Source organism: Bison bison, unplaced genomic scaffold (genome assembly GCF_000754665.1).
Source record: "Bison bison bison isolate TAMUID 2011002044 unplaced genomic scaffold, Bison_UMD1.0 scf7180017864066, whole genome shotgun sequence".
NCBI lineage: Eukaryota > Metazoa > Chordata > Mammalia > Artiodactyla > Bovidae > Bison > Bison bison.
The window spans coordinates 3,472,425-3,500,249 of record NW_011494638.1 but is presented as its reverse complement, the minus strand read 5'-3'; the positions used below and the strand labels follow the sequence as shown (position 1 = coordinate 3,500,249).

Sequence of the window (27,825 nt, the reverse complement as noted above, 5' to 3'; positions counted from 1 at the left end):
TTGGGAATCTGACTAAAACCTATTACTTACGCTGAACCATGGATTTAATGATTTTTTTTTTATTTTTAAAAAATGTTGTCTAGATAACACAGGTACTTAGAAAATATTTTATTGATCATCATTGCTATATAAATATAGGCCTACAGGATTATGAAGCTGCTCTTAAGATTGATCCATCCAACAAAATTGTACAAAATGATGCTGAGAAGATTCGGAATATAATTCAAGGAACAGAACTAGAATCTAAATGACTACAAGAAGCAACTAGGTATTGTTCTAAGTTTAACAAAATAACTGGAGGCATTAGAAATCTGTGCATATTATGGCTGATTATACAGAATCACTTTGCCTTTAGTTCCATAGAGGGCAGAGTATTATAAATCTGTAGAAAATGAAATGTTTGATTTGAATGGTTTTTGAATAAGTAAGTCAAAATAGGAATAATTATTTAAATTATTTGTTTCATATTACTACAGGATTTTTTTTGTTACTGAATTCAGCTTGCCCTTATAACTAACAATATATTTGTTGATGTGATTACCAGGACACTTACTGATTCATTTTTAACAAGAAGTTTAAAATAAAAGATTATGTTTATAAAATATTTTTGTTTGTATTAAATACACAATTTAATTGTCTGAATGCTTGGCCTTGGTATAATCAATATTGATGTTTCCACTTAGTTTCCAAATGCACAGAACCTTCTTTTAAAAGAATACTGCTCCACTACCTGTTGTTTTAGGTTAGACTAGTTTACCTTAGTATTAATAAAACAGCTGTTTGGAAAACCTTATCTTCAGCTGTAGGGAGTGTAGCCAAAGCATGGATCATATCTTATAATACTATCTGATGATGATTTTTCTAGTAAGATTGTTTTCTAGTACTGTCAAGTATACCAGGAAAAAAAAAAAAAAAAGACTGCAAAGGTGAAAATGTTAACTTAAAACATTGTGATACTGGCACTGGATTGCACCACCAGTTGTGTTGTGTCACTTGATGATGCAAGTGTTAAGCAAAACCAGCACAGCTTCCCTTTTGCATCTAACAGTTGTCACAATTCTCTGTGATTATATTTAGGGTTTTTTTTTAGGGGAAAAAAACCCACAAAATTTTTAGGAATAAGTTTTACAGTATTTGGCCGTCAGATGTCATTCAAGTAGATCATAAAACAGTCTTTTTTTTAGAAAAAAGATGTAATACTTTTTTGAATATGTAAGTGTGTATGTAAGTATATGTAAGTAAGTATACATATGTAAATATGTATCCTAGTTCAGCAACCTTGAAACTTTTACTTCTATAAAGCAACTCTTGATAGCTTCTGTAGCAGTCCTGCCCAGTTATCAGACCTTCTGGTGAGGTAGGATTGCTTTTTCTTACAAACAGCCCTGGTTTGTTTTTATTTTTAAAAATAAATGTGACCAAAGTAAAGGTGTTTCTCTGGGAAATGGAGTCACTGTAGACCCAGAGATGGAAGTCTCATGTTAACGGTGGCCGAGGTAACCCATCAACTTAGGTCCCAGAATGACTTTGCAAATCAGATCTGCTTACCCATCCTGAACCATTTGTCTGTTATGTGCGAGAAAAATGAACTTTTATCTTAAGTATGAAAAAACAAAAAAGGTGGTTCTTCTGTATATCATGTTCTAGTTTGACATTCAGAATACTTTAACCAACCAATACTTTAACTAGTCTTTTCTCAGGCTCTTCCTATTGCAGGAAAAACGGGGCATGAGAGGATGGTCACGTCCCGGGTCTCAATGAGTCCCAGGGACAGCCCATCAAGTGAGGTTCTTTGGCTTTGGGCAGGAAAGAATTCAAGAGTGAGTCATAGTAAAGTGAAAGCAGGTTTATTTAGAGATGCACATTCCATAGACAGAATACAGGTCACCTCAAAAGGTGATAGCTGTGCCTGGGTGTGGGAGTAGTTAGTTTTATGGGCTGGACAGTTTCATAGGCTTACTGAGTGGGAGAATTATTCCTACTATCTTGGAGAAAGGGCAGAGATTTCCAGCAATTGGGCCACGCCCACTTTTTGGCCTTTTATGGTCTTCCTCAGAACTGTCATGGCGCCTGTGGCTGTATCATTTAGTTAATGTATTACAGTGAGCATATAATGAGGCTTAGGGGCTACTGGTAGTCAAAAATGTTCCACCATCTTAGACCTAGTTGTTTCTAACCAGTTTTTTCTCTATCCTCAATGACTGTGGCATTCTTTTAAAGGCTGTGCCCTGTTCCCTTCCCTCCTGTCTCATTCCTGTTACATCCCAACCAGAAACAAAAACCTGGGCCCAAGAGTTACCCTAAGCGCAAAGGATCTATTTTTGGAGGAGGTAGAAGGGAGTTTTAAGTAGTTAGTTATTATTTTTGACCCTATCCTGTAAGTCTTGGTTTAAAAGCAATAGATACTCATTTGTATTCATGAACTACTTGACCTTTTTTGAGCAAATCTTCTGTTAAGGGACTTTTATCTTAGACTGAAGTAGTGATAGAGTTAAATTAGAGATATGCACTTCCCATTTCATTTGTGATAAAAGCATGCTTCCCAAATAGAGATATCATTAAAACTTAGAGTAAAAAATTGTTAAAAGGAAAAATTATTATGGTAGTCCTTAGACATGACCAAGTCAAACAGGGAAAGATTTATTACTTGCAGCAAGTAAGGAGAACACTGGGGACTTTCCCCCAAGCTCCAAAATTGGGGAAGTTTTTGCTAAAGGTGCATCCATATTCATGAAACACGCTGAGCAAAGAATTCTCCTTGGAGTTGGCCAAGTAAATAGAGTTCCAAGCTCTAGCTGATTGAAGTTAAGTGTCAGAAAAGGTCCAACATCATCATCCCTTAGCTTCCGGTAGATCTGGTGGTTGAGCCCTGGTTGTTGTTCAGCCGCTAAGTCATGTCTGACTCTATATGACCCCATGGACTGCAGCACACCAGGCTCCCCTGTCCTTCACTATCTCCCACAGTTTGCTCAAATTCATGTCCATTGAGTCAGTGATGCTATTTAACCATCTCATCTTCTGCTGTTCGCTTCTCTTCCTGCCTTCAATCTTTCCCAGCATCAGAGTCTTTTTCAGTGAGTCAGCTCTTTGCATCAGGTGGCCAGAGTATTGGAGCTTCAGCATTAGTCTGTCCAATGAGTATTTAGGGTTGATCTCCTTTAGGATTGATTGATTTGACATCCTTGCTGTCCAAGGGATACTCGAGTCTTTCCAGCACCACAATTCAAAAGCATCAGATCTTCAGAGCTCAGTCTTCTTTATGGTCCAACTCTGAGCCCTGGAGGGGGGTTAAATTCTTCAAAACAACTCAAGAAACTGCTTCAGGCTAATCTTTACCACTGAAAGAAAGTGAAGTCGCTCAGTCATGTCTAACTCTTTGCAACCCCATAGACTGTAGCCTAGCACAGTCCTCCATCCATGGGATTTTCCAGGTAAGAGGATTGGGTTGCCATTTCCTTCTCCAGAGGATCTTCCCAACCCAGGGATCAAACCTGGGCCTCCTACATTGTAGGCAGACACTTTACCATCTGAGCCACCAGGGAAGTGGTGTTACCACTGAAGCAGACTTGGAAGTCTTTATTATCTGATTTGTTATCTTTACTGTTGTTCCTTGCCTGATAAGAGTGCTTTGTTCTTTTGTTCCTGTAAGATCATTGTTATCAAGACTGGATCAAGGTCAAGCATTGTGACCAGGCTTAGATCACAAAATGGTTTAGCCCTCAAATGACTTCTCTTTTGTCAAAAACTATATCTGGTTTTTTTCTCCAGGGACCCCCTACCCCATCTGCTTACACAAGGATGAGGCCTAATTAAAAAAGTGGCTAAGAGGAGCCTGTTTAGAGTTTGGTCAAGGAAAGACCACTTGGCACTGGTAAGCCAGGTTTTTTTCCAACACACCTCATCTATGTGGAGAATAAAGGGAAAGGACTTTTGCATATACTATCTAGGGGAAAAAGTTGGTATGTGGTCTCCTAAGAATCCTGAAAACAAGGGTGTGTTTCATTATGTTACTGAATTGATCTGCCTCAGTCTCACTCTCAGAGACTCCCGAGCACCCTCAAGACTGACTCATCTGCAAGGATCAGAGTCATATTAACCAGGCTCAGGAGAGTAAGTAAAACAGATTACATACTTATTACTAATGCAATAATCAGAAATTGACAGGATGTTCATGGTCATGGTAGGTTAAATGAAAATTCATTTCTCTTTATAAGCAGATTTGATATGGTAAATCATAAATTTGCTTGACAGACATGGACTCAGAACAAGGAAAATTACTTTAATGAATGGACTGTTTCATGGCATCATGCATCCAGTTCTACATAACAAGCTTCCTTTTTCCTAAAATGTTTAGGCTAATTCCCTTTGTTTACAAGCCTTAAGACATACTTCACTATAACTAACTCTCTTGTACTAACAATAAAACCAGGTTAACTCTTCAGGTCATGATAGGGTTACCAGTATCATCTCTTTGAGATGTGATTTGCCTTTTTTTTTTTTTTCCTATTAAAGAATATTAATAGAGGAATTTATTTAGTCGATATTGTGATTCCGCCTTATAAAATGTTTTAAAGGAATGTGACTCCTAAGGCCATCTCTTTCTTAAGACACTCTCTTCAGGGAACTGCTTTTTTTTTTTTTTTAAGGTGCTACTTTTGACAGTACTAGAACACACTTCATTTTAGCCTTTGCATGACCTAAATAAGCATGGTTTTTATTTAATAAATGGACTGCCTTGTATAGGACCTAGAACATAATAAACTAAGCATAATTTTGAACTATTATATATAGTAAAAACCAACATTATTTGGTCAAATACATTAATTAGATTATTGATGGGGTTTAGTTTATAGCTAAAAGAGGAAAAAGACCTAAATAAACTGGTAAAATATTCCTTTGGGAAGATAAGCCTTTAGTTTAACTTAATGCTCTATTTCTAGAAATAATCAGTCAGTGAAAGTGAAAGTGCTAGTCACTCAGTCGTGTCCTACTCTTTGTGACCCCGTGGGCTGTAACCCACCAGGCTCCTCTGTCCATGGAATTCTCCAGGCAAGAATACTGGAGGGGGTTGCCATTTCCTCCTCCAGGGGATCTTCCCGACGCAGGGATTGAACCCAGGTCTCCCACATTGCAGGCAGATTCTTGACCAACTGAACCACCAGGGAAGACAATCAGTCAATAAATGGAGGTAAAACTTTAAATATTCTGATAATTGTGTAAAGGTAGGAAAATTTTCCTAAAGTATGTGAGTTTTTAATTTAATGTGCTTTAAATATTTTCCAGGGGAATTTATTGTTCAAACTGTTACCTGAAGTGGAGTCTTTCTTTCTGGAAAAATTACTGAGTATGTTTATTTTTTACAATTTGCTGCTGCTGCGTCGCTTTAGTCACGTCCGACTCTGTGCGACCCCATAGACGGCAGCCCACCAGGCTTCCTGTCCCTGGGATTCTCCAGGCAAGAACACTGGAGTGGCTTGCCATTTCCTTCTCCAATGCATGAAAGTAAAAAGTGAAAGTGAAGTCGCTCAGTCATGCCCGACTCTAGCAACCCCATGGATTGCAGCCTACCAGGCTCCTCCGTCCATGGGATTTTCTAGGCAAAAGTGTAGAGTGGGGTGCCATTTCAAATGTACTGCTTTATTTGGTGTAGCTCACAAAATAAATTAATACTTTACAGTCCATATTCCAATGCTTTTATTTTTAGCTTGTTCTTATGTATCCTGGTTCTAAGTATACTATAAATTGATGGATAATTCTGTGTCCATCCTGTCTATATGTTTGATTTTATACACTCTACTTTTTTTAGTCCATGTTACAGAACATTACTCTGCAGTCATATTTAGCTACATTTTTCTCTGTGGAACTGATTACTGTGGGTGAGAGATTCTCAAAATGTGCTTCCATCAAATGCAAATATGCTTCTTCTTTTTAAAAAGTAACCTTTGGCCCCCACATATATTTCCAGCTATTACCCCATCTCTATATTCACTGTACAGAAAAGCTACTAAAAAGTTTTTACTTCTTGCAGGCTTTCATAAACCTGTTCTAGTATGGTTTTCCTCTCTACAACCCCACTGAGATACTTCTTGCTGAGGCACCAGTTATCTCTACATTGCCTAATCAAACCCTCAGGTCTCAGTCTATGTGTTAGCTTCCAAGATAGTTTCCCAAAGGTGGGTCATGCCCTGTTCAGGAAACAAGTTCCTTACTTGACTTCCGAGTATCACAGTCTTCCTCGTTTCTTCCTACTTCACTAGTTACTTCTTGGTCTCATTTGTTTATTCCTTGTCATCCCCCTGACTTCTAAATGAGTTGCCTAAAGATTAGTCCTTTGGTCTTTATTCTGCCTACACTTTGTTATCTTATCTCATGATTTTAAATAATATCTTTGTGTGAATATTGTTTAAATTGATTATATTCAACTTCTTCCTTGAACATCAGACTAGATATTCAGTTCCCACAATAACTTGACTTTCTCTTGACTTTCTTCAGGGGCATCTTCAAATACCAACTGATCAGACACTCCTGTACCTTAAATACCTCCTTGTCCAAGCACTCTTCCGCTAACCCTGTGTTAGTTTTTCCCTATATTTCTTTTCACCTGGCATGTTGTATACATATATATATACACACACACACATGTCAGTAACATGTAAATAAAATATTTACATAAGTAAAAGTTATGTAACATAAATATGTAAATGTTGTACTTATATGGGGGCTTCCCTGGTGGCTCAGACATTAAAGAATTTGCCTGCAATGCAAACCCAGGTTAGATCTCTGGGTGGCAAAGATCCCCCTGAGAAGGAAATGGCAAACCATTCCAGTATTCTTGCCTGGAGAATCCCATGGACGGAGGCGCCTACAAGCTACAGTTCATGGAGTTGCAAAGAGTCAGACATGACTGAGCAACTAACATACATACATGGACATAAATATTTATGTGTAAATATGTACACATTATGGTGCTGCTATTAGTTACTCAGTCGTGTCAGATTCTTCGCGATCCCATGGACTGTAGCCACCAGGCTCCCCTATTCATGGGATTTTCCAGGCAAGAATACCGGAGTGTGTTGCCATTCCCTTCTCCAGGAGATCTTCCTGACCCAGGGATCAAACCCTAGTCTCCTGCTTTGCAGGCAGACTCTTTACTGACTGAGCCACTGGGGAAACCCAACATAAATATTTATGTGTAAATATGTATACATATAAGCCAGTGAGGGTGCTCACAATAGCACCTTCTTCAAGGGCAATGCCAAAGAATGCTCAAACTGCCACACAATTGCATTCATCTCACACGCTAGCAAAGTAATGCTCAAAATTCTCCAAGCCAGGCTTCAACAGTATGTGAACCGTGACCTTCCAGGTGTTCAAGCTGGATTTAGAAAAGGCAGAGGAACCAGAGATCAAATTGCAAACATTTGTTGGCTCATCAAAAAAACAAGAGAATTCCAGAAAAACATCTACTTCTGTTTTATTGACTATGCCAAAGCCTTTGACTATGTGGATCACAATGAACTATGGAAAATTCTTCAAGAGATAGGAATACCAGACCAGCTGACCTGCTTCCTGAAAAATCTGTATGCAGGTCAAGAAGCAACAGTTAGAACTGAACATGTAACAACAGACCGGTTCCAAATCAGAAAAGGAGTATGTCAAGGCTGTATATTGTCACCCTGCTTATTTAACTTATATGCAGAGTACATCATGAGAAACACTGGGCTGGATGAAGCACAAGCTAGAATCAAGATTGCCAGGAGAAATATCAATAACCTCAGATATGCATATGACACCACAGATATGCATATGACCAACCTAGACAGCATATTAAAAAACAGAGATGTTACTTTGTAAACAAATGTCCGTCTAGTCAAAGCTTTGGTTTTTCCAGTAGTCATGTATGGATGTGAGAGTTGGACTATAAAGAAAGCTGAGCGCCAAAGAATTGATGCTTTTGAACTGTGGTGTTGGAGAAGACTCTTGAGAGTCCCTTGGACTGCAAGGAGATCCAACCAGTCCATGCTAAAGGAAATCAGCCATGAATATTCATTAGAAGGACTGATGCTGAAGCTGAAACTCCAATACTTTGGCCACCTGATGCGAAGAACTGACTGATTTGAAAAGACCCTGACGCTGGAAACATTGAAGGAGGGAGAAGAAGGGGACGATAGAGGATGAGATGGTTGGATGGCATCACTGACTCAATGGACATGAGTTTGAGTAAGCTCTGGGAGTTGGTGATAGACAGAGAAGCCTGGTGTGCTGCAGTCCATGGGGTTGCAAAGAGTCAGACACGACTGAGTGACTTAACTGACTGATTTACACATATTTTAAATTTATATATTTATACATGTAAGTAAGTATTTGTAAATATTTCTACATCTTGTTGCTCAGTTGCCCAGTCATGTCTGACTCTTTGCAACACCATGGACTGCAGCATGCTGTATGTCTACACATGTATAAATACATGTGTACTACCTATGTCAGTGTAACATAAAGACAGAGAGACATTTACTTTAGAAAGTGTGTATATATATATATATATTGTATATACATTTATATATAAATGTATATACATATTTATACATATGTCTTTTGGTGGTTTTCCCCTACTAGAATTTATTAGAATCTAACCTCCATGAAGCTGCTGCTACTGCTGCTGCTGTGAAGTTGCTTCAGTTATGTCCAACTCTTTGCGACCCCATGGACTGCAGCCTACCAGGCTCCTCCGTCCATGGGATTTTCCAGGCAAGAGTGCTGGAGTGGGTTGCCATTGCCTTCTCCGTCCATGAAGCTAGGTGCCTAGAAGTCCCTGGACTTTAATAGACACTGAATGACTACTTAACTGCATTCCAGACAACATGCTTGATTCCATGATACTCATCCTTCTTAAGAATTTTAGCAACAGCAGCAAAAGAAAACAAAAAAATGCCTAACCACCTATCATAGTAAGGAACTTTTGGTTACCCTCTAGATTTTACATGTTAAAAAGTTGACTTCACTTGGTACAAATCAAGCACCTACAGTGAAGGAGTAAAATGGTTTATATAGTTTATGCCAAAGAAGTCTGGTAAACTCAAATTCTGTTGCATCATTCACCTGGAAATCTTGTGCAGTGCCTTCATTTTTGATGTTTCAGAGGAAGTTAACAAAGTCAATCTTTTTTTCTTTCCTCTGCCCATATCATATTTTGGGATATTTGAAAGAATTTCATGAGGCTGCAAAGGTTGAGCTGTTTCCTAAGATTCAACTTTTCTGTGTCCAACTTTTCTGATCCCCTAGTTACTCACAAGATTATTTTTTCTAATTGATGTTAATATCCTGAATCTGAAACCAACAGGGAAAAATAAGAATAGTGATTCTGTTTTTTTCCAGTAAAGCAGTTTAGTTCCAATTGAACAGGCAGTTTCAACAGATGGCAGCTGAAATATATCTCTGTGTAGTGTGATTTCAGAGTTTAAAGAATTGTATAGGCTATCATTGGAGAAGGAAATGGCAAACCACTCTAGTATTCTTGCCTAGAGAATCCCATGGACAGAGGAGCCTGGTGGGCTGCTGTCCATAGGGTCACACAGAGTCGGACATGACTGAAGCAGCTTAGCACGCGTGCATGCATTGGAGAAGGAAATGGCAACCCACTCCAGTATCCTTGGAGAATCCCAGGGACAGAGGAGCCTGGTGGGCTGCCGTCTATGGGGTTGCACAGAGTCGGACATGACTGAAGCGACTTAGCAGCAGCAGCAGCATAGGCCATCATCTGTCACTGCTCATGCTCTGTGTTGAAGATGTATCAGAGTAATTGCATTTGTGAAAATGTGCAACATTCTTACACATTTTCATTCTTTTATATCTAAGATTTCTTTTTCCTGGACTGGTCTTTCCTTTGATTTGGCTTTACGTTCTCTAGTATGTTTCTTCTGACCTCCTTGTCTCTGTTTAAGCCAATTGTGTCTCTGTGTCTGAAAGACCTTTTATGTATTTTATATTACATAAATTATCACACATTATTAATTTGCTAATCTCATTTCCCCCAAATATTGTTTATTGAAACAATAAAACAAACTCTCTTTCATTTCTGTGTTCACTTTACACATTTTTTGTTGTTTAGTCGCTAAGTCATGTATGAATCTTTTGTGACCCCCATGGACTGTAGCCTGCCAGGCTCCTCTGTCCATGGAATTTTCCATGCAAGAATACTGGAGTGAGTTGCCATTTCCTTCTCCAGGGGATCTTCCTAACCCAGGGATCAAACTTGTGTCTCCTGCATTGGTAGGTAGGTTCTTCCCACTGAGCCACCAGGGAAGCCCACTTATTTTGAATAGTGCCTGCCATAAGTAGGTGTTCAATAACTGAATGAAAAAATTTCAAATCTTCTCTTCCACCAGCTTAGCAGTGAGAACTAACATTTCCCCAGGTTCTAAGCTATTAGTTGAAGTAACAGAAAAGTAAGAAATTTCTCATCAAAATCTTGTTCAATTCAGTTTTTCTAATTAGAATTCCTGTGTTCCTTTGTCTGGGTAAATATACTCAGTAGACAAGTTGAGATCCTGAAAACATTTTGAAGTTTTGGAACTACATGAGCTAAATAAAGCTAGGTATAATAAAATGCTTTCTACCATTTATTCTGTTTTGAACACATTTTTATTTAAGAAGTCACTGTCATTCACTTATCATTTGAAATGCTTTATTTGTCAAAGGTATTTTTAAAAATTACTTCAAGGCTTTTTTATATTTCAAATTAGATATCCTAGTTTAGATTTAAAACTCGTTTTTCCTGAATACATTTTCTCTTTAAGAGTAACATACTTTCATAGAGTGTGTTGAAAATTAGGGAAGTCAAGGGTTCTTGTTCTGTCAGGTGCAGTGTTTAGAGTATTATTTTGATAAAATCCAGTCACTCTGATATGACTAGAAAATACTTGCTCCCTTGGAGTATAATAGCAGGGGAAAAACTGTGGCATAGGTAAAAATTCACCGTAATTACTTGAATTGGTTTTATACATAATCATCTTAGGTTTTGATAGTGAGGTAGTCGTATGGAGTGTCTTTGGATCCAACATACATGAAAACACCGGATTGCCAGGATTCACACAGGGAGGCAGTTCAGGTTTCATTTCTGTGTCTGAATTTGAAGCTGAAGTACTTTTCTTTTCCTAAAAGATAAATGCATAAAATAATTATCAATTACACAGTTGTGAAAAAAAGAAAACAGAATTATTTAAATTAAGCCCTAACCTTTTTTATACAACTCAAAAAAATTGACTGAAAAAGATCAAAGACTTGAATGTAAGATCTGATACCATAAAACTCCTAGAAGAAAACACAGGGGAAAAGGTCCTTGGAGGTGGCCTTAGTAATGATTTTTGGATATGGCAACAAAACTACAAACAACCAAAGCAAAAATCAACAAGTGTGGCTACAACAAACTAAAAAGCTTCTGTACAGCACAAAAACAGCAGAATGAAGAGGCAAACTTGGAATGGGAAAACATATGTGCAAACCATGTATCAGATAAGGGGTTAACTTCTAAAATATCTTAAGAACTCATACAATTCAGTAGCAAAAAACCAAGCAATATAATTAAATAATGGGCAGAGGATCTGAACAGACATTTCCCCCAAAGATACATAGATAACTAACAAGTACATGAAAAGATGTTGAACATTCCCAGTCATCAGAGAAATGCAGACCTAAACCACAATATGATGTCACTCCACACCTGAAGAATGGCTATTATCAAAAAGTTAAGAGAGAATAAGAGTTGAGGATGTGGAGAAAAGGGAACTGTTGGTGGAAATGTAAATTGGTACAGCCACTATGGAAAACAGTGTGGAATTTCCTCAAAAAACTAAAGATAGAACTACCATATGATCCAGCAGTTTCACTTCTTAGATATCCAAAGAAAATGAAATCACATCTTGAAGAGATATCTGCACTCCCATGTTCATTGCAGCATTATTCATAATAGCTAAGACATGGAAACAAGTATCCATCAACAGATGCATGGATGGAGAAACACACACACAGAATGGAGTACTATCAGTCATAATAAAAGAAGAGCCCTGCCATTTGCAGCAGTATCGAGGACCTTGAAATCATTATGTTAAGTGAAGTAAATCAGAGAAAGACAAATGCTGTATGATCTCACATATATGTAGAATCTTAAAAAAAAAGAGCAGAATGGTAGTTATCAGGGGCTGGGTATGGGGGTAAATGGAGAGATGATTGATGGTCAAAGAATCAACTTTTTTTACAACTTTCAGTTGTAAGAAGAGTAAGTTCTAGGGACCTAACATAAAGTATGGTTACTGCCATTAACAATACTGTATTTGAAAGTTTGAGAGTAGATGTTCTCACCACACTCACACACAAAAATTTGTAATTATGTGAGGTGATGGATGTATCAGCTAATCATACTGTGTTAATCATTTCACAATATATATCAAAGCATCAGGTTGTACCCCCTAAACTTACACAAATGTTATATGTCAGTTATATCTTAATAAAGGTAGAAAAACAGAAGAAAACAAAAACTTAGCCCCATCTACTCTCCTTTTGGGAGTCTTTTCTCTTGAGGACATTGAAGAGTAGCCATTATATTATAATGGCTTCCTGGGACTGCAAGGACATCAAACCAGTCACTCCTAAAGGAGATCAACCATGAATATTCATTGGAAAGACTGATGCTAAAGGTGAAGCTCCAGTACTTTGGCCACCTGATGGGAAGAGCCAGCTCATTGGAAAAGGCCCTGATGCTGGGAAAGATTGAAGGCAAAAGAAGAGGCCAACAGAGGATGAGATGGTTAGATAGCATTACTGACTCAATGGAGATGAACTTGAGAAAACTGGGAGATAGTGGAGGACCAGGAAGCCTGGTGTGCTGCAGTCCATGGGGTCACAGAGAGTCAGACACAACTTAGTGACTGAACAATATATATATATATATATATGTATATATATGTATATATGTATATATACACATACATATATATGTATGGGCTTCCCTGGTGGCTCAGATGGTAAAGAATCCATCTGCAATGCGGGAGATCTGGGTTCAATCCCTGGGTTGGGAAGATCTCCTGGAGGAGGGCATAGCAACGCACATCAGTATTCCTGTCTGGAGAATTTCCATGGACCGAGGAACCTGGCAGGTTACATTCCATGGGGTCACAAAGAGTCAGACATGACTGAGTGACTAAGCACATATATATGTATATTAAATATATATATATTTCAATTATATATGTCTGTACAGAGCAAACTTTTCAAAAGTATGTACAAGATAAGTTTTAAAAATCCCGTACTAGAACTATGAGAACTTATAAAAATGTGTAAATTATAGAATAAGATGCAATAGATCATAGTTCAAAGAGGACGTACAGTTGAATTTTAGAGTGAAAAAATAACAAGATAAACATTCAGCAATCTGAACCTTGTGGATCTTTGCTTTGTGTATTAAGCAAATGATTCCACAACAACTAATTACAATTGTAAATGCTATGAAGAAAAAAAAATTCAAGGTATTTCTGAAGACTCAGGGGGGTTCTAATCTAGTGTGAGGGCCTAGGAAGGCCATTCTGGTGAAGTGTCGTTGAATCTAAGACTGGAAGGCAAGGAAGGAAAAGATAGAAAAGGGCACAGAGAAAATGCATGGCCCAAGTGGAGTGAAAATGGCTTAAGATGAGGAGAGAGGGGCAGGGGCAGAACCTGAAGTGTCTGGTTGACTGTGTGAGAAGTTTGGATCTTTATGGTAAAAGCTATGGAAAGCTATTGAAGAGTTTTAAAGAGAAACATAATTTTTAGGACGATTACTTGGCTGTCAGAGCCTTGAATGGATGTGGAGAGGAGCTTCAGTAATCCATGTGACTGATGATGATGATTTATAGAAAGATGGTGGTACAGAGAGGCTAGGAAATAAATTTGAGACATATTTTGAAAGTAGAATCCATAGGACCTGGTGACTGATGGATGTGGATGGAGAGGAAGAGGAACATATCAAGGAAGACCCCCAGATTTATGGACAAACATTTGGGTAGATGGTCATTTGCTACAATTTGTAACTAACATACATAATAAATTCAATAAATATTCAAAATAATTTAGCTATTTGGGGGAGGAGGGAGCAAGACAGTAAAAAGAATGAATACAAAAGTGATATTTTCTAGCATATGAACATAACATGCTTTATCTTCAGTAAAGTCATGTCCATTAAAATCAACAAGCTTCAATCATGAAGGTGAAAGAATTCACATGGAACAGACTATACGGACCTTATTTATCACTCATTCAACAAATAGTGAGTACCTACTGTGTGCTGGGCATTGTTAGATGCTGGAAAAATTGTGATTAAAAATCTGAAGTTCCACATTTTATTGTATAGGAGATAAGCACATAAGAAACCAGCTCAATAATGTTGGGAAATTGGTTAGTTATTTTTAAAAAAGGTAGGTCTTCGCCTCCAAAATTAGGTGTCACCAGTTCTAGGTTCTGATGTTGCCAGTAATAAAAGCTGCGTGACTTTGATGAAGTTACTTCGCAAGGATTCAAATTCCTTGTCTATAAATATAAAACAGGAGATGGATTAGATAGGTTTGTTTCCTAATCTGAGGATATAGATAAGATCAGTCGCTCAGTCGTGTCTGACTCTTTGCGACCCCATGAATTGCAGCACGCCAGGCCTCCCCGTCCATCACCAACTTCTGGAGTTCACTCAGACTCACGTCCATTGAGTCACTGATGCCATCCAGCCATCTCATCCTCTGTCGTCCCCTTTTCCTCCTGCCCCCAATACCTCCCAGCATCAGAGTCTTTTCCAGTGAGTCAACTCTTCACATGAGGTGGCCAAAGTACTGGAGTTTCAGCTTTAGCATCATTCCTTCCAAAGAAATCCCAGGGCTGATCTCCTTCAGAATGGACTGGTTGGATCTCCTTGCAGTCCAAGGGACTCTCAAGAGTCTTCTCCAACACCACAGTTCAAAAGCATCAATTCTTCAGCACTCAGCCTTCTTTACAGTCCAACTCTCACATCCATACATGACCACAGGAAAAACCATAGCCTTGACTAGACGGACCTTTGTTGGCAAAGTAATGTCTCTGCTTTTGAATATGCTATCTAGGTTGGTCATAACTTTCCTTCCAAGGAGTAAGCGTCTTTTAATTTCATGGCTGCAGTCACCATCTGCAGTGCTTTTGGAGCCCAGAAAAATAAAGTCTGACACTGTTTCCACTGTTTCCCCATCTATTTCCCATGAAGTGATGGGACTAGATGCCATGATCTTTGTTTTCTGAATGTTGAGCTTTAAGCCAACTTTTTCACTCTCCACTTTAACTTTCATCAAGAGGCTTTTTAGTTCCTCTTCACTTTCTGCCATAAGGGTGGTGTCATCTGCATATCTGAGGATATAAGGGCTCTCCAAATGTAGCCATAGGAAAGTGATCTTCAGTTATTTGAAAAACATGAATGAAGAGTGTACATTTACTTGTGATAAGGCCCTTAAAAATGCATTCTGTGGGGTCCATGTCAGCATAAGCAGTTTAAAAAAAAACCCAAATTTGGTAATTTCTGAAATACTTAACATCTAAGTCCTTTCAGATCAGAATTTATATTATTATAATCTAACCTTATAGAGAGGTTGGCAGGGTACAGAGCGTGCGTGCGTGCTAAGTTGCTTCAGTCCTGTCCGGCTCTTTGCAGCCCTATGGACTGTAGCCCACCAGGCTCCTCTGTCCGTAGGGATTCTTCAGGCAAGAATACTGGAGTGGGTTGCTGTGCCTGCCTCCAGGGGATCTTCCTGACCCAGGGATTGAACCCACCTCTTGTTGTCTTCTGCATTGGCAGGCCGTCTTTTTACCACTGGTGCCACCTGGAAAGCCCCAGGGTACTGTAATTGTGACTTTTTAAGGTTGAATTAAATAGAAGGTTGCTTATATGCATTAAAATTCTTTTTCTTTGAAGACTTTATAGTAGATTATTGTGATTCATGAGGCTCAGACCCTTTAAGAATTCTAAATTCTTAAAACTAGCAAGCATAAAATCTCAGTTTCTCCAACTCTAAAATGGAGGAAAGAATATTGGCCACATTGTTGTGTCAGGATCAAATTTGGGTCAGATTAGCTTGGTTTCTCTTAAAATAACCCAGCTTACTCTGAATTCCTGGGTGATTCCACTTAGTATCTCAGCAAAATTGTTTCCCACCATCAAAAACCTATTTGTTTTGAAATCTTTAGTTCTAGTCTGCAAATGTGAAGTATTTACTCCACCTTCTTTTTATAGCTTCAAATTTTAGACCTATATATTATTTTATATTCACATTTAATGGATCTAATTTGAGATACTAAAATTCATAATCCACTTGTTCACATTTGAAGAAGTATGATAGTATTAGGGGAGCAGCACAAGGCGAGAACTCTGTGACCTACATTTCAATCCTTTATCATCACTGCACCTTTGTTTTTATATTGTCTGTAAAACTGGTTAAAAAATTTTGCTATAATTCCTGTGGTTGGAAAGTGAAAGAAAATCAGATGTAAATGATACATTACTATATAAATGGAACCAATTTTTATCATTTTTTTTTTTTTTGCAGGTATACCTCAATGCATATGCACCATTTTCCACAATTCAGTTCTGAAATTTACAGGTTAAGAACATTTACACTAGTATGCTCCCATTTACTAACACTTACCATCTTGTAGGAAGCTGGCAAAGCTGGAAATAAAACTCATCAGATCTTGCTATTTATCCTTTTTAACACTGCTTATTAAATTGTTTTAAATATCCAGAGCAGAGACATTGGAGCAGAGTAAGTTGCCAGAATGTTATGGCATTCTGACAACAGGTCACTTTGTCTCAAAATGTCAAGGTTCCCACTTTTCTTAAGTGGGAGGTGCTGCCTTGTGACTTGTGAGAGAAAGTACCAATCCTGATATAATTTATGGACACCAGTCAGGTTGCCCAGGGCAACCTCACTCACAGAGGTTGTGACTTTCAAATTACCCTCTACAACTGGCTCTGAAATTCAGATCAACTTTGACTCCACAATGTAATAGAGAAAACAGAATGTAGTCAAAATAGAAGACAAATGAGCTGAAAAATTTTGTTGGCATTATCTGTACCATAGAATCTGTAGAAGTTACTGTCCACCTAAATCTTTTGTACCTCCAGAACAATTCACAAATGTTTATGGACTTTGAAATAAAATAAAAATACCCATTGCTTTTACTTTATATCCTAGGTCCTCACTGCAGCTTTCTTATTTAGGTTTAGCCCTCTTCAAATCTGATATTCTTGAAATGTGGAGTTCAAAACGGATACATTAAAAACAAAACAGCCTAATAGAATAATAAAAAGATTAAATTCTCTACTAGATTACACACTGAGTCAGCGACTGTTAGTGAAGGATAAGAAGGTTAATGAAAATTATAAATGAATCTTTTAAAATCAATTAAGTGCCTTGAATGAAATCTACAAATAAATGGTATTGGCTCTCTTACTAATTTAATACTCAGGCTCTCCTAGAATTAGAGAAGACTAGGCCACTTTGACTTTTGCAAGTCTTTTGTTATAAACACACATTTTTATAAAGATAAATAAGCCATTGAAATAATAAAAATGCCCATTATAGAAGCTGTAATTATAACATTAAAAGTGCTTTTTCTTCTTTGGTTTTGGTTTCACAGTTGATGTTAATCACAGTAACACCAAAAGCAAAAAATTCCCTAAGGCCTAATTTTTAGGCACGCTTTTGTTTCTCCTCAGGCCCAACCATCCTTCTTGCTCATGTTAAAAAAAAAAAAAAAAAATTGGCCACAATTAGGGACAGAGAATTAAACCTTAACTTTCTACTGTTTCTATCAACAGTGATATAAATGCATCATATTCTTTCGCCCCCTCATATCCTTTTTTGAACAAGACAATGTAAACATGTGAATTAACAAGGAACATTTTTCTTGTTCAAAACCATCACCCCATTTTGCAGTGGGGTATGAGTTGCATACCATCCCCAATCATCTTTATACCTTCAGAGGCAATTCCGGCTTAATGCAGTGTATGTTACATCTGTGTAGTCCAGTGATTGCCTACAAAAGTGGTTTTTTTGGAGCGTGGGGTGGGTGGGAATGCGAGGTGCCCAAAATTTATAGTAAAGAGTACCAACAGTCAAAAACATCCAGCCCTCTGCCCAAACCCACCCAGTCGCACTCGGTCATTCTCGATGTCTTCTTTATTTTTTCCGCAAACGCAGTGTTTTCCTGCAGCTGATGGCAAAAAGGCCAGGGAGCACCGAGGGGACGCGGCTCTTTTTCTACACGCAATTAAAGCAGCAAAGAGCTGGTGAGCGGTCGGCTGGATCAATACGCATAAACTAATCCGCCTAATCCCAGGAGCGGTCCTCCGGGGTGGAATCCTGCCAAGTGGTTGTAGCAGCCCGTCTCCATAGTAACCGGCCGCGGCGCCTCTCCAGCGCCGGGGCCCGGATGTTGTCAGGATCTCGGCCGCGGGGCCCAGCTTCCAGCAGCTTCCCGGCGGCCCGTTGCGCTCCTCTTCGGGAGTCGTAGTTCTTCACTCGGCCGCCGCCGGGTATGAGGCGCGGACCAGACTACGAGTCCCGGCATGCGCCGCGGCGCCCCACCGGCCGCCGCCTCCCGGCTGCGGACGCCTGTGAGCAGGTTGTTTTTATGAGAGGCGTCCCTGCTCTCGGAGTTGTGACCGCCGCCACCGCGACAGCCAGCGCCGTCGGGCGGAGGTGGCGCTGCCCCTTCAGGTAAGGTCCTGGGCGGGTTTGAACCCAGGGAGGGGAGTACGCGCCGACTGTCGCGGTTCTTGTGTCAGTCGTCTGGTGGAAGTATTCGTGGGGTCTCAGCTGAGGGGAGTCTTGACCCTTAGGCTCTCGGCGTTTGCTGCCGCCTGGGTGGCCCCTTCAGAACGCGGGGCCGCAGTCCCCGCGGCGCAGCAGATCCCCAGGCGTCCGGTCCGGTGGTCCTGTATCCTCGGTTTCCTGCGTGCAGACGCGAGCGGAGCGCCGGGGTTGTAGGGGAGCCGTTGGTCCGGGGGACGCACCCGCCTTCCTCCACTGGGCTGGCTTAAGGCTCTTCTCGGTCCTGATTGATGAGAATCCATATGGTAAGATGTTGTGTGCGTCACCCCGCCGGGTTTTCAGCCAGCCGGTCTTTTTTGGTGACGTTTGAGCCTTGTGATGCCAGGAGCAGAAAGATTAAATAATGCATTTGAGATTTCTGCTTGTGCGCCAGTCTGATAATCATCAAATCTCCCTGCCTTCCCCTCCCCCCCCCGCCCCCCCCCTAATCGATAAGCACCCGCCGTAGCATCAGTCCACACCATGTCTTGTACGCGTTACCTGTTTATTTTGTTTCATGAGTCCAACTTTTTGCCATTGGGAGCGCCAATTTTGACGAACTCGGCCAATTAGGCACTTTCTTGAGCGGGTGAAATTGGTGCTGCTTCAGTCTAGCTTTATTAAGAAATAGAATGGAGCCTTCTTGTAGCTAGACTAGGTAATTATTTTAGTACCGCAAATTTTAGGAAATTTGCCTCCAGTAAGGTCACATCTACTGAATAGTACTTGAAACGTCGTTATTAGCGCATCACTTCTTTGTGTCAAGTTTGAATCTTATTAGGCCCCGCATTTCTCAGGGGGCTATTTATCACATCTCGGACACTAGTGTGAATGGTTTACAATTCTTTTCTACACTATGGTCATAAAGGGGAAGGGAAGGGAGAAAGTGAGGGGATTATTTTTAATCCTTTACCCCAACCTAAGGATTGGCTAAGAATTCGAATAAAGTTGCTATGAATATATAAAAAAGAATCCATTAAAAATCGCTCTCAAATAATATTTAAGCGTGTGGGAAATATTAGTTTTTAAATGAAAATAGATTAGAAAGTAGTGTAATTCTAATTTTGTTTACTAAACTATAGAACTAGAAGTGGTTATATGTGTTTTAGAAATAAGACTCAAAGAGTCATAGTTATGAAAGTGATTAGATGATGCAACTACAATTTTTTTTTTACGTTTTCTAGTATTTTCCAAATTTTCTATAGGCAAAATTTAATTTAAAAAAGGGATACAGATAAAGCAATTCCAGTTATGTAAACTCTTTAAACATTAATTTTAAAAAGCAAGTAACGACAAACAACATAGGCAGAGCCCCTGTTACTGCATCCACAAACTATGAATAACGAGTTTAAATGTAAGTTAGTTGTAGAGAAATGACAAGAAATGCTTTGGTTGGACTGGAAAGGAAAACAAAACAAATATGACACATTCTCAGCATTTGTACATCTTATCTTGATCTGTTTTTATTTTGGACAGTAAAATCAAAAGACAAAATTCCTTAGTTTTCTTCAGTTAAGGCAGTGCAGTCTTGATTATTCCTGTAACTCAAGGTGACAAAGCATGGGCATGTTAATCTGAAAAGATCTGGATATAGCAAGATTTTTTCATTTATCATTTGCCAGTGGAAATAAAGAAGTTAAACATTATTAAAACTAAGGGATGTTAAGCTTGTTTTCATTGAATCATTTTAAGCACTGTGTTTGATACGCCTGATATTTTGGATTATGTTTTTGTTTCATTTTCTATTATGATTATGTTGGATATGGATGGTAAGTTGCATGTTTGGGCCACACTTTGTTTTCTGTTCTAAAGACAGGGCTGCATTGTTCTTTGAGAAGAATAGTCTGTGTATTTTTGCAGTTATCAGTCTTGAAAAATTGGGGTTTACCTCAATTCCAAGTGTTCATTTATTCTTAATAAAATATCCATTCTACAGCTTTTTTTTTTCCCCCCTTTTTTTAAACTGTAGAAGTCATACTTTGTTTTCTTAGATTCTTTTCTTTGGAGCATTGTTTCTTTCCCCAAATTTCAGTTTCTTGTCGGTATTTTGTATTGGTTTGTGTGTCTTGTGCCCTGTGTTAGTTCAATACCTTGTTAAAAATTTGAGTTCCTTTACATGGCATAAGAAACATTCATAATTGCTTAACTTGTCTGATTTACTAACTGGTTCTAGATTATAATATTGTATTTTTATGCAGGTTAATATTTAAAAAATTATGTGAGTTTGAACTGAGATCTTAGAAGTAGTAGTTTCTGACATGTAAAGAATATGGACACAGTGTAAGGCCTGTTAAGCCCAGAGTATTTTAAAACAGAAAATGCAGACTCATCTAACAATGTAGAACTAGTAGAGGCTGAATTGTTTTTGTTTTCATGTGTGGTTAAAGTGAGGAAGTTGCCATATTGTAAGTAATAACTTATATTTTCAAGAATCTTCTTTCTGGGAGTTGTGCAATTTTTCTTTTTTGTAATAAATTTTTTTTGTAGTTTTTAAAGGTTACTTTCCATTTATTATTACAAAATATTGACTGTATTCTCCGTGTTGCACAGCACATCCTTGAGTCTGTCTTATACCCACTAGTCTGTACCTCATTCCCTTACCCCGGTATTGCCCCCCTCACTAGTTCTCTATATGGAAGTCTGTTTCTTTTCCTGTTAAATTCACTAGTTTGTTATGTTTTTTATATTCCACATGTAAGTGATATCATACCATATTTGTCTGACAATTCTGCAGTCTTGATTAATTTAAAACAGTTAAAAAATATGAGTTTGTTTCAAAGGTCATGTTTATTGTATCAGATGAACTTGAAAAAAAATCTTAAGAGTTCTAAAGTGAAATTTAGCTCTATAATGGGAAGACTGCAACTAACCGATTTGATTTAGAGGATTTTTTTAAAGGCTGTTTAATGTATGGAAACCTGTGTAAGGGCTTTCTGAAGGAAGTATTAGCAAGGAAGTCAGAATCTAATTTTTCTTCAGTATTTGCCCATGAAGCACTTTACTAAAATCTTACTTCTGGTTCATGTTGCCAGCATGATGAAATGTGAAAAAAGAATTGGATTAGGAGTCAGAATGTTTAATGATGTTGACAGTAATTCAGTTTATGAATCTGTAGTTTCCAATTTTATGTTATAAATAATAGCCATTGCCACATTTCATGGCATATTCATGAAAATCAGATCTGGTATAAAAATCATATTACTTTGTGTCAGAGTGATCTACCAATGCAAAGTATTATTGGCTTTCGTAAGTAACATTTACATAAAGCATGTTATACATTTGAAATGTGATGACTTAATGTGATACACACTTTTGGCTGACAAGTTTGATGGAAAAAAGTCAAATGAGATCTTCATTTGACTTTTTGGTAGTGCTTTTTGGCTTTTACTAGGTCGAAGGAAACCTGGCCCCTTTCCTAACTGTGACTTTGCACTTTGCTGCATTAAAGGTCCTGAAATTGCAGTGTGATTTTATGGTTGGGCCTTTAATTTTGGTTTTGAATTATTTTAATTGCGCATCTAAAGTATAAGGAAGATCATCAGTGTGACTTAACAGTAGGAAGCGAATGCTGTTTTTAATGTTCTAAAATGGTACTGTAAGTTGATTTCATGAGTAGTAAGCCTACATTGAATGTCAAATCCCAGGTCCTCCCAGAGATGCATGATGTGTGTGTAAGCATTTATCTTTGAGGGAGAGGAATAGTTTAGAGCTTGGACACCTCCTTCTGGGGACATCAACCCTGTCTGTATGTGACTGTTGAGATTAACATCAAGTTTGGTTGACATACAGAGCATTCAAGTCTTTTAGAAACTTATAAATCAATTCTGAGGACTTTATGAGAACAAATATAAGTGAAAGTAACAGTGGGGGTATACTTAATTGTCTATTATATACTTAAAAAAAATGGAAAACAATAAAAATATATAAAATCTCTTTGGGGACTTTTCTGGTGGCCCAGTGGTTAAGACTCCTTACTTCCACTGAATGGGGCATGGGTTCCAGCCCTGGTCGGGAACTAAGATCCTACTTGCTGCTAGCATGGCGCCAAAAAATAATCCCTTTGTTTTCAATCTTTCTGGCTTTTTTTTCCCCAACAGAAAAGTAGAAGAGAATTGTAAAAAAAAAAAATTATGACAAATTATCTTTTTTGTGGAAAGTATGTTAAAAAATAATAGATATATGATTAATACATACATTTTAACAAGTAAAAACTTTTTTTTAATTGAGAGTAGAAGAAAACATCAAGCTATATAGTTCTACTTATTTATCTCTGAAAAGGGAAAAGGAGTCACCAGGGACTTAACAGTGTCCAAGTGAGGGCAGTATGGAGCTAGTCAAGCTTTTAGATTTACTCTTGGTTCTTTTAGCCTTTTTCAAAATAAAGATGTAACAATTTTGGAAAGTTAGGATTCTTCTCAGAGTCAGAAAACCTGGTGGAAAGGATATTTCCATATTAATCAGTATCGTAATTTCCTTCCAGCATTTTGAATCCATGTTGTTTACTACTTTATTTCAAACTTTTTATCAAAGGTGTAGCTTCTTTATCAAAGGTGGAGGCAAAAGGGGATACTTCTGTCTTCAAATATAGCAGTAGTTGCTTTTGTTTCCCCATTTGAAGGATATTACATCATAAAAGGAAACTTGTGAAGAAATTGTATATTGGCTCACTTCTTGCAGAATTTGTTTTGTAAATCAAAAAGTTAACCTGTATTATAACAGTATTGCTGCCTATTTCTGGGGTGGATAAAGTGAAATTCTTAATACTATTCCTATTGGAGACTTATCTCCAGATGCCTGTCTTTAGCAACAGATTTCAGTGTTTAAATGAAATTCACTCCATTAAAACTAGGAAAGCCTGTTTGCTATGGAGTGGTTATCTTTGCATCCACTTAAAAGATGAATGTAAACAAGAGGAAGGACAGCCATTGGATCCACATCTTGATCCCATAGTTACTACACTGTGGACTCTTCAAAGCTCTGGGTTATGTTCTTTTTTCTCTAATATTAGTTTTCCACAATAAACTTCTGATACCTCAGATATAAGTATTTTAATATGATTCCCTTAAGTCCTTTAACTTGTCCTGAAAAGACTGGTCCTCCAGAAGATGATTAGATTTTGTTTTAGTTAATCATTTACTTAGTATTGGGCTGGTTTTTTCATTTTAAAAAATGTCCCTTTTCCTGCTGGTTATGAAGGTAATAAATAGCTTATTGAAATTTAGCAGACATATTGCATGTAATTTTTTTTTTTTTAGATTTGAAATACACTCTTTAAAATTTTAACTCATTTAAAGCATATAAATTAGTATCAGTAGGGTTTATTTTTCTTTAGCATATTAACCTGTTTAATCTTTGTTCATCATTTAGGTGTTAAAGTAATTTGGCTTCTCTTTGTGTATCTTTGCTAGTAATGTTGAACATTTTTCCTTATAAGCTATTTTAGTGTCTTCTATACATTGCTTCTATACATTGCTTCGGAGAAGGCAATGGCACTCCACTCCAGTACTCTTGCCTGGAAAATCCATGGGGTCGCAGAGAGTCGGACACGACTGAAGTGACTTAGCATAGCATACATTGCTTACTCTTGTTCCTTGTTAAATTTTCTGTTCAGTTTTAAACCTTTTTTCTTACTGACTTATTGGTGTATTTTAAATGTTTTAAAAACTCTGTTATATAAATGTTACAAATATGCTTAGTATTCATTCTTACTTATATGACTTTTAAAATAAGTTTATGATTTTTGTACAACGGAAAACTTCTCCTATATAGTTTCTAGGTTTTGTGTAAAGCCTAGAAAAAGATTATCTTTAAGATTTTAAAACTTTTCGGTTTCGAGTCTTTTTTTTTTTTTCCCTGTGTTTTTATCTTATATGTTTAAATCTCTGGGCTGTATTTTTGCCAGGCGGTCTTAAGGTTTTATGAAGCCTTACATTAATAATGCTGAACTTACACACGGCAAACTGGAGAAATGACATCAATCTGAAAGCCTTTTGCAACATCACATTTATGAAGTCTAATTGAGATTATATTTCTGAGTGATGCAATTTGGCAAAAAAAAAAAAAAACCTGATTTCCCCCCCTTCGGGAGTCAGGAGAGGGAGAACAGTGAAATTTACTTTCTTTTTAAATTCAGAGGTATTTTATGTGAAAATGACTCTTATCTTTTGCATCTCTTTCATCCTCTACCTTTCACAAAAACCATAGAAAGCTTTTGTGCTGTTGTGAGCATCCAAAATGGCAGCCGGTGCTTGAGTTCATATGCAGGATTGCCTGTGAGATCTTTCTTCTCTTGCTGCTGCTTGGAAGCAGCTTTAGTTTGGCCTGTACATGGTGAAAATATGCTGCAGGATTTATCTGCTATAACAGTTAAAATGCCATACAAAAACTCAGTCTATTTCAAATAGAGAGTTTACTTGACCATTCTAGCCAGTAAGCTTTGGAATTAGCTTTGCTAGGGTGACAGCACAAAGGCCAGGCACTCCTAGGTTAGGCTTATTTATTGTCGGAGTCTGGGGGCTGAAATAAGGTTGACATTGTAGATGGGAAAAAATATAAACTTCACCTTCACTTAAGATGAGACTATTTGGAAAAAAAGAAGCAACAGAGTGAAAGGTTCTCTCCCCTTTCCAATGAACAGAATTGAAGACTCCTTAATTCCCCAAAGAGATACAGTTCTTACCATTTACCTCCAGAGGTATTTGTCACAATACTTTTTAAAATGTGAATTTGTGCCAAATTACCATAAAGCATAGTGACAGTAACAGTTTTAGATGCTTTCTTAGACTGAAAATCTTGGGAATTTTTAAGCTTTTCTGTTTCAACTCCTTAATTGTGGTGCTCAGTGATTTTAGTGACGCTACCACACTTTTGAAAATAGAAATAAAAAAGTTCATAATTGTGCTACATTTAACAGAGGCAAGCTTAAGGGTGGAGCTGGACTTGAAATTAGACCTGTAGTTACATTCCTATTTCTTATCCTTTAATTCCTGATCTGAGTAAACATGCTGTATGTCCTTTTCTGTAGATAAAATAGAGTATTTAAGTGATTAAAGATGAGAGATTATTATGTTTGTATTGTATGACTTCTGACTAATAGAGAGCAGTTAAATTTTTTGAGCTATTATAAAGACATTAAAAATAAAATTAGAACTTCTTGTCAGAGCTTTGAACTTAATACTAATTAGTAAAGTAACCGGAGAAGGCAATGGCACCCCACTCCAGTACTCTTGCTTGGAAAATCCCATAGATGGAGGAGCCTGGTAGGCTGCAGTCCCTGGGGTCGCTAAGAGTCAGACACAACTGAGCGACTTGACTTTCACTTTTCACTTTCATGCATTGGAGAAGGAAATGGCAACCCACTCCAGTGTTCTTGCCTGGAGAATCCCAGGGATGGGGGAGCCTGGTGGGCTGCCGTCTGTGGGGTCGCACAGAGTCGGACACGACTGAAGTGACTTAGCATAGCATAGCATAGCATAGTAAAGTAACTCATGGATAAAAGTAATTGAAGCTGACATTAGGCAAGTTATGCTCAGAAGTATAGAAGTTATGCTAATAAATAAATGCTGTACATTCAGGGAAAGGAGAGATCAGTGTGTCAGAAACATGAAGGAAAACTTCATGGAGGAGGACTAAGCCTTAAAGATAGAAGAAAGGAAGAAGGAAGGCATTCAGGAAGTATGACTTGAGTAGGTGGAGACGTGGAGGATTGCTACAGTTCCTCCTCTACTTGTAGCAAGTAGATCCTTTGATCAGATGAGATAGTTCTTGGGGGGAGATCTCATCAATTGCAGTAATGGCTAGAGCCAGATAGTGGAACATTTGGATGTCACCCTAAGGAGTTTGACTTTATAGTACAGAAGTCTTATTCTCAAGGTCATGGAGAGAGTTTCTGCAAGGGAAGTTACAAAAAAAATCTTAGCACTTGGGATAAGTATTATATGTAACCCGCAGTCAATTTCAACATTGCCTATATTTAAGTGTTTTAGGGTGGTTGTGTGTGTTTAGGGAAGGAGCAAGGAAACAGTTGAAAAATGGCACTGTAGAAAGTGATGAGAATACCATAGTCATTTAAACAGCTTTGTTTTGGTGCTGAAATATAGATCATGAGAACAGACCTGTAACTGACTCATAAATGTATGGGACTGCATGTGACAAAGAATGGCATTTTAAATCATAGAATTACGGACTATTTAATAGTTGAGATTATTTCTAAACTCACACTAAAAGGGAAAAAATCCATATTCATAGTTTAAATAGCTAAATGTAGACGCTCAGTTCAGTTCAGTTCAGTTGCTCAGTTGTGTCCGACTCTGCAACCCCATGAATCTCAGCACGACAGGCCTCCTTGTCCATCACCAACTTCTGGAGTTCACTCAGAATCATGTCCATCGAGTCGGTGATGCCATCCAGCCATTTCATCCTCTGTCGTCCCTTTTCCTCCTGACCCCAATCCCTCCCAGCATCAGAGTCTTTTCCAATGAGTCAGCTCTTCGCATGAGGTGGCCAAAGTACTGTAGTTTCAGCTTTAGCATCATTCCTTCCAAAGAACACCCAGGGCTGATCTCCTTTAGAATGGACTGGTTGAATCTCCTTGCAGTCCAAGGGACTCTCAAGTCTTCTACAACACCACAGTTCAAAAGCATCAGTTCTTCGGCACTCAGCTTTCTTCACAGTCCAACTCTCACATCCTTACATGACCACTGGAAAAACCTTAGCCTTGACTAGACGGACCTTTGTTGGCAAAGTAATGTCCCTGCTTTTGAATATGCTATCTAGGTTGGTCATAACTTTCCTTCCAAGGAGTAAGCGTCTTTTACTTTCATGGCTGCAGTCACCATCTGCAGTGATTTTGGAGCCCAGAAAAATAAAGTCTGACACTGTTTCCACTGTTTCCCCATCTATTTCCCATGAAGTGGTGGGACCGGATGCCATGATCTTCGTTTTCTGAATGTTGAGCTTTAAGTCAACTTTT

General features: G+C 38.2%; 3 protein-coding genes across 9 annotated transcripts in view; 2 read left to right on the top strand and 1 right to left on the bottom strand.

Annotated features, from left to right (window-relative positions):
• DYX1C1 (dyslexia susceptibility 1 candidate 1) overlaps nucleotides 1-18,495 on the top strand; it is an 86,450-nt gene extending 67,955 nt beyond the window's left edge. The window contains exons 9-10 of one of the 4 annotated variants that reach the window (XM_010836777.1): nucleotides 139-268; nucleotides 3,769-4,109. In XM_010836777.1, the coding sequence (XP_010835079.1) occupies nucleotides 139-251 (113 nt within the window). In that variant the 3' untranslated portion in view covers nucleotides 252-268; nucleotides 3,769-4,109. Of the gene's footprint in view, nucleotides 1-138; nucleotides 603-3,768; nucleotides 4,110-18,242 lie in introns of those variants that run through there. The other 3 variants (XM_010836778.1, XM_010836779.1, XM_010836780.1) reach the window with 3 other exon arrangements.
• LOC104986278 (chromosome unknown open reading frame, human C15orf65) lies at nucleotides 10,477-18,488 on the bottom strand. Of its 2 annotated transcripts, none has more exons than XM_010836782.1 (2): nucleotides 18,019-18,264; nucleotides 10,477-11,153 (listed from the first exon to the last, which is right to left on the bottom strand). In XM_010836782.1, the coding sequence occupies exon 2, from the start codon at nucleotides 11,112-11,114 to the stop codon at nucleotides 10,809-10,811; it is 306 nt and encodes a 101-aa protein (XP_010835084.1). In that variant the 5' UTR covers nucleotides 11,115-11,153; nucleotides 18,019-18,264; the 3' UTR covers nucleotides 10,477-10,808. The 2 variants fall into 2 exon arrangements, with proteins under 2 accessions (XP_010835084.1, XP_010835083.1); XM_010836781.1 differs by having other exon boundaries at nucleotides 10,623-11,153; nucleotides 18,190-18,488.
• A 137-nt stretch (nucleotides 18,496-18,632) lies between the features above and the next one.
• Nucleotides 18,633-27,825, top strand: part of CCPG1 (cell cycle progression 1) — a 42,268-nt gene continuing 33,075 nt past the window's right edge. For all 3 annotated transcript variants that reach the window (XM_010836775.1, XM_010836773.1, XM_010836772.1), the window contains exon 1: nucleotides 18,633-18,761. The gene's annotated coding sequence lies outside the window, so the exon portion shown is untranslated. The remainder of the gene's footprint in view (nucleotides 18,762-27,825) is intronic.